At 35.5% G+C, this 13591-nt stretch overlaps 1 protein-coding gene across 4 annotated transcripts in view; it reads right to left on the bottom strand.

The window, feature by feature from the left end:
• Positions 1 to 13591, bottom strand: part of LOC136027318 (myosin-I heavy chain-like) — a 162876-nt gene that overhangs the window by 100074 nt on the left and 49211 nt on the right. For all 4 annotated transcript variants that reach the window (XM_065704442.1, XM_065704440.1, XM_065704443.1 and 1 more), the window contains exons 10-13: positions 10406 to 10575; positions 8770 to 8946; positions 5821 to 6035; positions 3228 to 3504 (exon numbers count right to left, since the gene is read on the bottom strand). In XM_065704442.1, coding sequence (XP_065560514.1) covers positions 3228 to 3504; positions 5821 to 6035; positions 8770 to 8946; positions 10406 to 10575 — 839 coding nt within the window. The remainder of the gene's footprint in view (positions 1 to 3227; positions 3505 to 5820; positions 6036 to 8769; positions 8947 to 10405; positions 10576 to 13591) is intronic.

Genomic DNA, 13591 nt, shown 5'->3' on the forward strand with positions numbered 1-13591 from the left:
CAATATTCAGCTTCAAGATGATAAGGACAAATTCTGTATGCTTCAGGGAAACAAGAAATTACGTGAAAACCCGTTCGAAGGAGGAGTCGAACGTGAATCACCCTTGTATCTATATGACAGATGATGTGGCAAAAGGAGTTCGTGACATTCGCAATTCCCTTAGAATTAAACAAAAAGAATTTAAAGTAAAGGGAATTAGTGTTTGGATCCCCCCAGTGGTCCCACCTGTATTATGCTTAACTGATAATGAAGAAAAAGTAAAGCTTAAGTGGTATAAAGTCATGTAAGTGAGATACATGTATCTCAGAAACATGTATTAGAAATAATCGCTTAGTATTTTTTTTTAGTGGATTTATAGTTTACGATGAGTACTTGTGATTTATTTATTGGATTTAGGATGTATACGACTGAACTAAACACTACTATTTGTGTCATGATTTTCAATAGCGGTTTATGCTGTTAAAAATTGCAGAAAAATTTTTCGAGCGTACAAATAGCACACCAAACTATAAATTCTTAAAAAAAAACGGAAAGATTCAAACTATTAGTTTCTTTTTCCCTGAAAAGACTATGTCAATATAAAACGACCAGAAATTAATTACAAAACCTTTTTCCACAAAATAAGTTTTTCAAAAAAAGTAAAGAGAACTTTCCAATAAACCAGAAATGAACAAAAATAGAATCAAATAATCTAACAAGCATACAACTACCACAAATCAGCATCAATAAGTAAATAAAATCCAAAACGAACTAGGGTTCAAAACCCCTATGTTTCTAAAAGCCAGAACAAATTTGCACTTTACTAAAAACAACTCTTTTAAATGTTTCCAATTTTACAATTTTAAGAAATCAAAAATTTTATTTAAAAAAAATTTAAGGATGAAATGTCAACATATGTATATTAAACTGCTAATGCACACTCATTTTAATTTTTTTTTCTGTAAAATGCAAATTATATTCTGACTTTTAGAAAGGGTAGCCCTACTCATGTTAATTTCTGCTCGTTTTGAGTTTGAGTCGATTATTTATCGTAATTTCTGTTTGTTTTGGGTTCCATTTATTTATTGTTGCTGAATTGTGGTAGTTGTATGCTTAGTAGATTATTTGGTTCTATTTTTGTTCATTTCTGGTTTATTGGAGTTCTCTTTATTGGAGTTCTTTAATGTTTTTTTTTTTCTAAAAACTTATTTTATGGAAGTTTTTTTTTAAATAAATTTCTGTTCCTTTTATATTGAAATAGTATTTTCAGGGGAAAAGAAAATAATAGTATGAATGTTTCCGGTTTTTCTTTAAGATTTCATAGTTTGGCATACTATTTGTATACTGGACAAACTTTTCTGCAATTCTTAACAAAATAAACCTTTTGAAAATCATGACACAAATAGTGGTGTTTAATTTAGTCATAAACATCTTTAGTAATGTGATGGGTACATTTTACATGAGGGTTCAGTTACTCACACCGTCTTACTTATAGCTTGATGGATTCTGACTCGGAAATCGATTATTAATTTATCTGTTATACAGTAATGATATCATGTAGCAAATCGGAGGTTTGTTTACCTTCTTTTCTACCCTTTTCTAAATTAAGCAGCCATCATTGTTCTATCACCTCACAGGAAAGTAGTAGAATGCACTAAGTTATTCCTCAGAAAATATATCACTATTGGCTACCTATTTGTTTTCCCTTAACGTTCTAAACATTCTAATTTGATACGCTCGGGGTTCAATCAATCTCTTTTATTCTCTCCGACGAGAATTCGTGTTTGCTTCGTTCGTGTTTCGTGTCGTGTTTGCTTTCCTTGTCCCCTTCCCAAATTCACGTTTTAAGGAACTCTAAGCCAAGACAATTAAATTTTGCTTTAAACAAACATGACAGCCATCAATTAAGGCAACTATCTGGCTTATCTGAGGCCAACTTTAACTCCTCTGACTTGGGCCAAGATGTCACCCCACTCGCAGTCAATTTAAATTCTTGTCGTATTGTTTTTAAAACTGTTTCGAGACTTTCATCTTCAGCATTTTCCTTTATTGCAGCCAGGTTAATGTTAGTTTTTGCTTCTCCTATTTCTACTTCTCTGCATTCCCTCCTTTTATTCTCTCTCAATGCTTCTGGCGTATTAACCCATTATCTTGATTATTTTATGGTTTTTATAGAATAGTCAAACCATTCAAAACCATTCTATTAATCAGTGCTGTCAGTGTCTGTTTCATTCATATGACAGAGTTATATATATATATATATAAAAAAAAAAAAAAAAAAAAAAAAAAAAAAAAAAAAAAAAAAAAAAAAAAAAAAAAAAACGCAGTGCCCCAAAGAACACTGTTGCTTAGTTACAATAGTGACAAAAACTATACTCCTTTACTTTTTACATATTGAACAGAAAGAGAGCTTCAGAGAAAATGGAGAGCAAAATGGTGTTTTGAGAGCATTGAAGGGATTTCCTGTTTTTTTTTTTTGTAAATAGACAAGAAATGAAACGAAGAATGTGTTAAATATGACATAATAGTTTAGAAGCAGTCGCTTCATTTTGCAAACATCTTGGCCTCGGCAGAACACACATTTCACAGATTTATTAAATAGACCAGAAGTGATCCTTGGAGGAAAGGGATCATCAATATAATTACAATTACGCAATAATAGTGTATATAAAAAAGTGTTTATTTTTAAGAGATCAAGTAGCATTTATATGCATATTAGACTAAAATACGTAGATACTTCAATGAGGAAAAAAAAAAGTCAAATTCTTTGACAAAATACTCTAATCCTTTGACCAACGGCGTGGCAGAAAGATCTGCCCCCCTCTCCTTTTCTGGGTAAGCCTCTGGACTTATTTGAGTCAAATCATCATAACAAAAAAACATAATTGTACAGTTAGAGTACATATGAGTTAAATAAATAAACCAAGCCAACTACATAAGGTTTGATTAGTTGAAGCGGGCTGATTTACAATGTGGACTAAGTAAAACCTACTTGATATTTGAATCTTTAAGCATCATAATCTAGAGCTGTCCCTACATAAGGATGGCCAATCGTTATCAGGTGAAAGGTGGAACAGGAGAAGCAGAAGCCACCTTATCTGTATTTGATCTATCAATGTAGACAGTTTTGGACCTGGCATTCGATTAAAACCTATATTAAGAGGAAGACTGAATTTTTTGGTGAGATGTCAGATTCTAAATGAACCTGAGCGACCCACAGCAAAATACTAACAAATATGACTCTTTACCTTTCACTTTCCATTAGTTCCCCAGAGCTAGCTTCATTCTTAGCTCTCTCTTCTTCAGCTTTTCGGCGCTCTTGCTCAAGTTTTTCTTTCCTGGCAGCCTCTTCCTCAACGGCACGCATTTCCCTAAGAGCTTCTGCAACTTCTCTTGCAAAAAAACCACGCAAATGAGCCTGTATAACAATAGCAGCACGACGCATGCGTATGAAATCAATACGCTGTTGCCAGCCACGCACAGCATGCTGAATACAAAGCGCTGCATTGCGAATACGCAAATATTCTGTAAAAAAAAAAAATACTAATTCTTTACAATTAAAATTGCTGAATACAAAGCGCTGCATTGCAAATACGCAAATATTCTGTAACAAAAAATACCAATATTTTACCATTAAAATCCGTATATATATATATATATATATATATATATATATATATATATATATATATATATATATATATATATATATATATATATATATGTATTTGATATGTATATAAATAATATAAAATAAATATACATACGTAAATGTATAATTTCGTTTTAACTAGATAAATCAAAAGAACAGTCAGACTGATGTTTTTATTTTTCCTGACAAAGGTGGTAAGAACGAAGAAAAACTATTTTGCGATCCTAATTGCACGACAACAAATTCTTAGACTTGCAAACATTTATGACCTGGAATGCACTAAGTAATGTCTATTCAGCTCTATTATACCGGTCATTTGGTTTGCAAATAAGCCAATTCATTTTAGTGATAGCAAAAGCAAAATCGAGGACTGACAGGAACATTTCTTTTCAGAATTTAACATACCAATGGGCACCTTTTTTTATTTGGGTTTAATTTCTTAGTGGCCACGAAAAAGGTATCATCGAATTTAAATCCGCGTGAAGCGGGGATTTCCAGGTGCCATCGAATTTCTAACGTGAGGAAGATAATAATGTGAATCGTTTATTACAATAAAAAAAAGGGACACAAGGGCTGGCATTGCCAATGGTTAATGGTTAAAAATCTATCTTACATAGAGGCTTTTCTGCTATTTTGACACCCTCCGAGAACCGTCACTCTTTAAACACAATCTTCCCTCCAAAGTAAAATCCTAACAATATCCCAGAATGCGAGGCAATTTAAATTACTACAATGTTCCTTCTCGTTTTTCAACTACTATTACTACAACTAACAACTTGCCGCAGCACCAGGCCACACGAGGTCAAAACCGCTAAACTCGCCCCTACTCCATCCTGATACATCCAAAGTCTCCCTCTTTACATCCTCCCATGTAGTTCCCATTTCCCTTGAATCTTTCTTTAAGACGGCCTCCCACCCCAAGCGCAGACGACCTGCTTTCCTTTTAGCCCTGGACTATTGACCGAAAACGCAAATCTTTGACAATCTGTCATCCTTCATCCTACAACGTGCCCTAGCCTTTTCGTTCTTCAACGATACAAAGTTTTCATTCTGTGCCGTATTCATATTTCTATATTTTTCCACGAACAAAAACAGCCGTTTAGTCTCCTGAAACATGCATTAAGTCAAAACGTATTACCTCTTCTTCTTTGGAATAATCTTGATCAGAGTTTAAAAAATAATAGTGATATTTCTTTTTTCAAGAGTGAAATAAAATAAATCCTTTTTACTAAGTATGAATTTTAGGTCTTTTTTTTCTTTTGGAGGGGGGGGGGGGCTGTAAATAAATAATAAAGTAATTTGTTTTGCCCTCTGGGGGTATGATTTTATTAGTATTGTTGGATTTATTTGTTGTAAGGCTTGTGGTGCCGATTAGATCCTACTGTTAGTTTTATAAATAATTTTTTTTTGTCCTATATTATTTTCTAATATATCTTTGCCACCCCTTCGGACAAGTTTTTTACTTATCGGGGTGCCTGTTATTACTGTTTTGTTTTGGTTTAATAATAAATGTTTTCTCTCTCTCAAAATCGAGGCTTTTCTACATTCCTAATCACCTCCAAAGAACACTGACTCTTTAAACTCAACCTCCCTTCCTAGGTACAATCCTAGTAACGGTTTTCATAGAAGTGAACTCCATCCAACTCAACACTCGTGCCCCTTAATCTTCTTATAACTAGAGCGCCATGCAACTCAAACCCATTTAACTCGACCCTCATTCAACTCAACTCTCGTGCAATTAAACTTATTTAACTCAAGCCTCATTCAATTCAACTTCAAATCAATTCAAAAAATTATAACTTGGTAAAACCTAACCTAAAACTTTAATCGGAGTTGAGCTAATGGAGGCTGAATTGTATGGGGGTTGAATAAAGGAGAGTTGAGTTACAGGGGGTTGAATTGCTCGCACAACCTTAGCAGCACCCAAAAATGAAACGCAATTTAAAATGCGACACCTTCCCTTTTCGTTCTTCCACAATACTTTCTCGTTCCTATTCGTATATTCTTGTGTATAAGCTGAAGCATAATGACAGTTTAGTCTTCTAAGGCATGTATGAAGTCAAGACGAAAAATCTTTTCAAAATCAAGGATTTTGAACATTCTTTACAAAAAAAAGCGCTCTAAACTTAATCTCCCCTAGGTAAACTTCTAGCAGCAACAAAGAATGCGAGGCAACTTAAATGCTATACCTTTCCTTCTTGTTCTTCCACGATACCACGTTTGTATTCGCAAGGCCATTAGCTGAAGTAAAATGACCTTTTGTTCTTCCAAGGCTTCTGCCACCTGACTTTTGAGAAAGATCTTCGTTTTTCCAACTTGCCACTGTTTAATAGGAAAATTCATCATATTCAATACACCACGACAGGCTTCTTTGGGCTCTTTTGCCAATCTAAGTCGCTTGTGTCTAAAAATTAATCACATAAATCTAATAATAAAATATAATCTGCACAAAGGAGTCTTAAAAAAAAAGCTGAAAAACTGTTGACTAACACGTTGACCCAGCTTATGCATCTGCCTTAGATAATGGTTCGAGATAGCATTTGTTCAAGTGAATTGATTGCTAAAAATCCAAAGTGCATAGGCTATGCCATTTACCGATCCGTTGTTCTTTTCATAAGCTACACCGAGTGTTTATACTGTCAAATAAGTTATACAATTTTTTCTAATAATCCAAGTCTTTAAATTAAATTATTCAAAGATTTACTCATCGAAAAATAGTAACAAGAGAGAACTTAAATTTCAATGATTGAATATGGTTCCAACGGGATTATAAGACACTAATCCTTTAAGCAATTTAGTTGCACTGAGATGAATTACAAAAAAAGAGAGAAAAAAAAGATATGGACTATTAGCATTAGCGTGAAAGCAATGGTATTTACAGTCGATGATTACAATTGCTAGATGGCATTTGCAATCACTAATTTCCTTCTCAGGAACTAGCTAGAGCCAACACTAAAGAATGGATGAATAGATGAAATGGTTTTTGAGACAAGGTTGGGTTGATACGGTATCGCTAATGCTTCTCCATTAGAAATTTTTGGTTCTTTGGAGTGAGCCATATATGATGCCTCCGTCCCTAGCTCATTATTTAAAAAGTCATCTGCGAATCATCAAAGTGGCAGAGGGGCAAAAACTGCTGCTAATACAGCTTTGCTGTCGCTGGTTAATGTGCCATTAGATTAGTGGCACAAAAACGGTGTCACTAGATTAGTGACCTGGTGGTCAAGTATATTCCCATGAATCATACAGCTATAGCAAATATCATCATGATGTAGACAACTCCACTCTGTATCGTAAACGCACCACGAATGCTAGATTAAATCCCGAAAAAAATACCGACTTAGGGCCTTCATAGCTTTTGTCGTCGGGGCTATAGATGGAATTCCTCGTGGCTTGAAACCGTCTCCCAATGATCTAGGATTGTAACCAGTAGATTTCGGCCATTTTCCATCTCCTAGCATCAAGAGACGTACATATCAACTTGGGCCATGAATCAAGTACAAGACACTTTTAAAATGTCAAATTGGACAATATTGATGATAACATTTAAAGATGTTTCATTGAACGGTGGGTGGGTCTCTGAAAGAATTCAGTCGGTTTCAGCTAATGCAATTGTCAAAATCATATTGACAGGAAAATAATTTTTCACTGTAGTGGTATGTTATATTTAATAAAAAATGTAAATTTCGATAGGGAGAGCTCCAGAAGTTGTAGCGACATAATTTCATTGAAAGTTTTAAAACTAATTTTTTACTCTATCCAGTATACCTTTCCAAGGGTTCTTTCCGCCTCGTTTCAAGCTGTGAAAATAACTCCGGTAATAGGCAACTTTGAGGGTAGAGACTGTAGAAAGAAATTGGCACTTCCAGTTACGTACACCATTCTTTGCGAATTTATTATTATAAAAAAAAAACAACTCAGATTGGCTTCAGAAGTGAGCAGATAATTGTTCAGGCTATCCAAAGACATATGACACGATAGGTCATTAAATTTTACCTGCCATTTGCACAGACGATAGTATAGCCTCAAAGTATTCTGAGGCCAAGGGCGTCCCAGAAGGTCTGTTCTAGTGCCCCAGCTTCTGAAAAATTCATTTTAATGATATATTACATTAAAAAAATTAGTTCTACTTATCTCCATCCCTACCTCAGGGTTTATGAAAGTTAGAAACCTACAGGAAAACAGAGACAAATTAGAAAACTTTTTCGGAAGACATAGCCAAACAAAGGAACGTTTAAAGAAAATTCCACTGGGTAGCCAGTTATTTTAAGCTAATGGTTTGTTTAAAGTAGGATTTGCGAGTTTTATAGTGACCTCTAAGGGATGACGCTACCTATCTTTGCTGACGATACTTGTATTGTATTTATGGGTAAAAGCGAGAATTCTTCCCGATCCCTCTCTGGTTCGCTTTCCCACTTTGCATAGTTAGTGACGATAACTTGGAGCAGTGTTTGAGTTATTATCTGAGCCTTTTGGAATGTCGAATTTCTTCTTCAAAATTTATTAAAGAATGCTTCCGCTCTGTTTATTTGGGAAGTTTCTTAGTACTCCTGTGAAGTTTCCACAGTAAGAAAACGTCTTTGATTTAATTTTTATATACTTTTGTTTTCTGACGATATACACCGTTACTTCTTCTTTTTATTCTGTAGTTTTTCTTTTTCTTCTTTTTTCAGTTTTTCTTCCGTAGTTATTTCTTCTTTTTATTTTTTAGTTTTTCTTCTTCTTTCAGTTTTTCTTCTGAAGTTTTTACTTCTTCTTTTTATTTTAGTTTTTCTTCTTCTTTTTCTTCTTTTTTTCTGTTTTTCTTCTGCAGTTTTTACTTCTTCTTTTTATTTGCTCATGTTTAAACTAAACATGTTTTTTTTTGTTTAAACATTTCCTAGAGTGTTGTCATTTGTCTTTTTTGCTGAAGGCCCATTCGCAAAGAAACTAATACCAAGATTTAGACAACACTAATTTGAGCCAATCAGATTTTTCATAGAACTTTCTGTTTGGCTTAAATTAGCGCTATCTAAATCTCGATATTAGTAAGATTTTTTTGTGAATGAGCCATTAGCAATTTTTATGTAAAAGGTCCTATTATGACTACAAATATACATCACTTTAAAAAGAGAATTAGGATTATAGCGGTAACTTACCTGATCAGAGGTCGATAATGGATCAGGAAATCAGCAAAGGGCATATGGACAGGAAATCCGTCCTTTTTGATACGAACAATATCCAACATGCCAAGATAACGGAGTTGACAAAGGACTAGGTCGTCATCAAAACAGTCCTCTTTCTTCTGCAAGTTGGGCTTTATGCAACGTATATACCTATAATAAAAATATAAATCCAAAAATAAATAAATAAATTTAATTTCTTCTCCGAAGAAGAAATACAAGGCATTAGGTCGATATAAAAATAATAATTTTAGACACCTGTTCGAGTCAGTAGCCGTTCACCACCGAAGGAGTTAAAGTTTTACGAAGTTCACACTTTGTGAAGAGCAGGTTCCTATGCTTAGGTTGTATAAAATGAATCAAATAAAAGCAACTTAAGTTTTTATTTAGGTTTTTTCATCAGCTTTATGATTTTGTAAGATAACGCTAAATGGCCCTGTTTGCTTTATTTAGAACCAAACTCGAGTCTCTGTCTTCTGCAAGTAGGGCTTAATAAATCATACATAATTATAATGAATATAAGAATTCCCAAATAAATGAATATCACTATTTTCCAAAAAATCAAATATGAGTAAAAAGGCTGACAAGTAAATGAGAGTTGTCAATCAGGATCAGAGTCAGTCCTCATTTAATGCAAAAGAAATCGATTTCATCCGAAATTACGGCTTTGGAATGCATCTGACAAATCTGTTGGTGCACTTAGGTTGTGCTTCCGAATAAGCTCTAAAAAAAGAAAAAAACAACAAGTCTGAGTGAGAGGCAAAGCTGGCATAATACTTTTTCACATACAAAAATGATGTCAATCTCACTTGTTGTTGGATATTGTCTATCATCCATTCATCCTGGGGTATAACTAAGGTAGATAGCCATGTAATTAAGGGATGATCGAGATTTTTGGTTTGAGTCGTGACGGACAATGTCGACTGGATTTGAATGGAAAAGGGGGGATTGAATTTGCTTGGATTCACAGGCAACGAAGTGACCTGATCCTAATAGGCTTGTCCGCTTAGAGTCTCAGGCGGACTGCCGTGTTTTAGGTTTGACACATGCAAGACAAGTCCCTTGGACTTGTCTGGCGAACGAGGAGACCTATTGTTTTGCAAGTGTTTTGGTATAGTTTTCCAAAAGTTTGGGTCAAACAAAATAAGAACAACTTAAAATTGCGCTAAAGTTTTTATAACTAGCTCCAACGTTTTACTAGGTAGCCCTAGATAGCTTTCTTGTTTTTTCTCAGACAAACTTAAGTTTCCACTCTTCTGTATGTCTGGCTTAATAACAATAAAAAACGAACAAACAAAAAATCTACAGTAAATACAAACACAAAATAAATGAATGCTTTGGACTGTGGTTTGGAGAGTTAGTTAGTGCACTTGGATTGTGTTCAAGACTTTAATCTCAAAACAAGGAGGAAAACAGGTTAAATAAAGCAGCTTAAATTTCCATTAAAGTTCTCATAATTAGCTTTGAGTTTATAAGTTTTATATGTTAGCTTTATAAGTTTTATAGTTGTGATTTTACTGAAGGACGCAAGATGTCCCCGTTTGTTTTTCTTCATGACGAACTTGAGTTTCCCCTATTATCAGTTCCCATGGTCTTTGGAAGCACAACTTACCACGGGTTTGTTGCCTGCAGGGAATCAATGAGATTCTGGAGCTGAATGCGAAACGTATCAGCAACTGTCGGTTTCCCTTTGTTGGTGCCTCTTGATATAGTTCCAAGAGTACTTGTACTACCTGAGTTGGTCAAAGTTGACCGGCCACTAATTGTAGAGGGAGGAGATTCCTGAAAATAGAAGTGACGATTATGAGCTAAAGTCAAGCCTACAGAAACCTCACTGAAGTCACCATACCTGAAAAAAACTGAGCTTTGCTTAACCAAATCTTATTAAATTAGATAATTATTATTAAACTCATCAACAATTAGTAATTTAAACAATTATTAATGAAATGTATAGTTTACAAAGAAAATATTGACTATCTAATATTGATTTATTTACTTACTTAATTACTTAAGTCCCGTCCATCCTCATGGGACGTTTTAGGACCGCTCCTTTCAAAATTTAATGGGCCAGTGCTCGATACGCCGTTCAGTCAGGTGCAGTTCAGGATAGTTGGGTGATATGTTGCCAAATATTGATTTACATAATTATTAATTTAATTAAATAATTGTATGTTAAATATTTAAATAGAAAATTCCTTGAAGTCACCTTACCAGAAAAAACTGAGGGTTTTTAAAATTGTGGATAAGTTTTTTCAATAGCTATTTTTATTTACCTAAATGATTAGTAAATAATTTGTATTTGCCATTACATCATTTTTTTTTTCTTTTTTTTTTGTTCAAATTTCCAAATGTAAATAACTGCGATTTGTTTGAAGGCATTTGGATCCCTCTTACTTCCCTTTTTTACTACTTTTTTTTTCGACTCGATTTTTCTTTCTGCTGTACAAATTTCCACTTATTTCGTTTATCGTGCTTTATCGTTTAAAGGTCATAATATATTCTTTATTATTGAATGCTCTGATTAATTAATTTCTGTCTATCATTGCGTATTACATCAGCCCATCTAGTGCATGGTCTTCCTGGAGGGCGTTTCCAGCCATTTTCCGAAAGATTGAAATCCGAGATGATTTTTGCGGGGGTACTTAGCGGGAGACGGAGTAGGTGGCCGTATCATCTTAGAGAGCGGGCTTCTACTTGGGAAGAAAGGTTCACCAGCTTGAAAGTCTTGAGGATCTCAGCGTTGCGGATCTTCTCATACCATTTGAAGCCTTCGACTCGACGCAGGTGTCTAGCCTAAACAGCATCGACCCTTCTTAGCTGTGTCTGGGTTATCGGCCATGTTTCAGATGAGTACAGCATGATGCTTGAGACTGTGGCGTTGTAAATTCGGGCTTTGGTATGGCGGCTAATTTGCGGTTTTTGAAAGACTGCTGTCAGGAGTCGTGCGAACACAGAGCTTGCCTTGGCTGATCTGGCTGAGATTTCGGCGTCAAGTGTGCCACTTGAGAATATAATTGATCCGAGATATGTAAACTGCCGTACGACATCGACAGTTTGGCTGTTAATCTCAACAGTTGAGAGTGACACGGTCTTTCTATGGGCATGATCTTTGTTTTCTTCGAGTTGATTTGTGGCCCAACTCTACAGGCTGTGGAGGAGAGCGTCTCCAGTGCAGACTTAAGTTGGTCGAGATTGTCACTAAGGACAGCTACATCGTCCGCGAACGCAACATCAGACAGAGTCCTCCCGGCATAACTGAGGCCGAAAGGATGGGCATGTTGCGTCTCGTTCAGGATGTGGTCGATGACGCAGTTAAATTGCTCAGGTGCAGCAGCGCATCCTTGCCGTACTCCATTTTGTATGGGGAAGGAAGAAGAAAGCTTCCCTTTAACCAGGACGGCGCTTTCTGTGTTGCTGTAAAGTTCTTTGGATAGGCTGACTATCTTTGCGGGTAGGCCCGCAGCTTGCAGGATTAGCCAAAAGAACGGTTTGTCAACAGTGTCAAAGACAAAACGAAAGTCAATGAAAGCTATAAAGCTTTTGCCTGCTCAATCGCAACATCAACCAAAATGAGGCTCCATCCCAAGCACTGGAAAGGACTACCTGGAGAAGACTGACGCCGCTGCCAACCAGTTCCCTCCACGCTGGGGACCCTGCTGAGCAAGAGCGATAAAGTCAAAAAAAAAAATGCGTATTACCATAGAAAGGGCATGGATAATTGTGTTTTTCATCATATAAATGTTTCTGCGTTTATTTATTTATTGGAAAACCCGTCATACAAAAGCAAGAAGACGGAGCAGCAAAAAAAAACAAAATAATAAAACAATAAAGACAATAATTAGACACTTCACAGAATACAAGTGAAATATACGAAAGAAACCAGAGTAAAAAAAGACTTCTAAGTGAAAGAGTACAAATACAAACATTTACTTTCTTATGTGGCCATCATCTTACCACTGCAAGAGCTCCGGCTGTATGACAAATTAATCATTAAAATTCACAACACTTGTTGAAATGGCAGTACATGAATCAGATATATTATAACGAATAAACAAAAACGATTTTTGGTTCCAAGGTGGGAGCTGAAGGCGATAATTTAAGAAACGATAATAGCACCATCTAACTTACATAATATATGTGCGAAAAAAAATCTTCAAAACGGTGCGACATACTATATATGCTGCAGAACAGTGTCACAAAACAATCACACAAGAATCAAGTTATACCTAAGGTGATCTATAGGTTGAATAGAGCTAGATCCAAGTGTGATGGAAGGGACAGAGGGATTTGTTGTCCAGTTAAACAGGACAATATCAGATTTGGAAGAGTTAAATTCAAGCCCAACTTTCTGATATTCTGCCCCAAGGATTCCAAAAATTTCAGTGATATGTTGAAGAGTTCGAATGAGGTTTTGGATGTTGTCAGCACAGCATACCAAGAAAAGGTTTACAGAAGACAAAATCAGTGAAGGTGGGCACAAATCTTGTGCTTTCAGAACATAGTTATTAAAGAGGTCGGGAGAGGTGACAGCTCCTTGACAGGTCCCTTTCTCGACTGGGATAAGGTGTCTACGCGGAATCAGGGGCATGCCTTTACCTGGGGGTAGTTTCAGGTAGATATGAAGTCTTGATTATAAATCCGGAAGAGAACAATTAAGGGCAAGATTCAATTCACGTTTACCAGCTTTCAAAAGCATCACTGCATGGATAAGAGAGTTGAATGTACGTCAGACATCATGTCTGTCCCCCCAAAGCAAGGCTTCCTCCAGACGGTTCCGCATCAATCAGGGCATTTTCAA

This window comes from Artemia franciscana, chromosome 5 (assembly GCF_032884065.1).
Source record: "Artemia franciscana chromosome 5, ASM3288406v1, whole genome shotgun sequence".
NCBI classification, from domain to species: Eukaryota; Metazoa; Arthropoda; class Branchiopoda; order Anostraca; family Artemiidae; genus Artemia; species Artemia franciscana.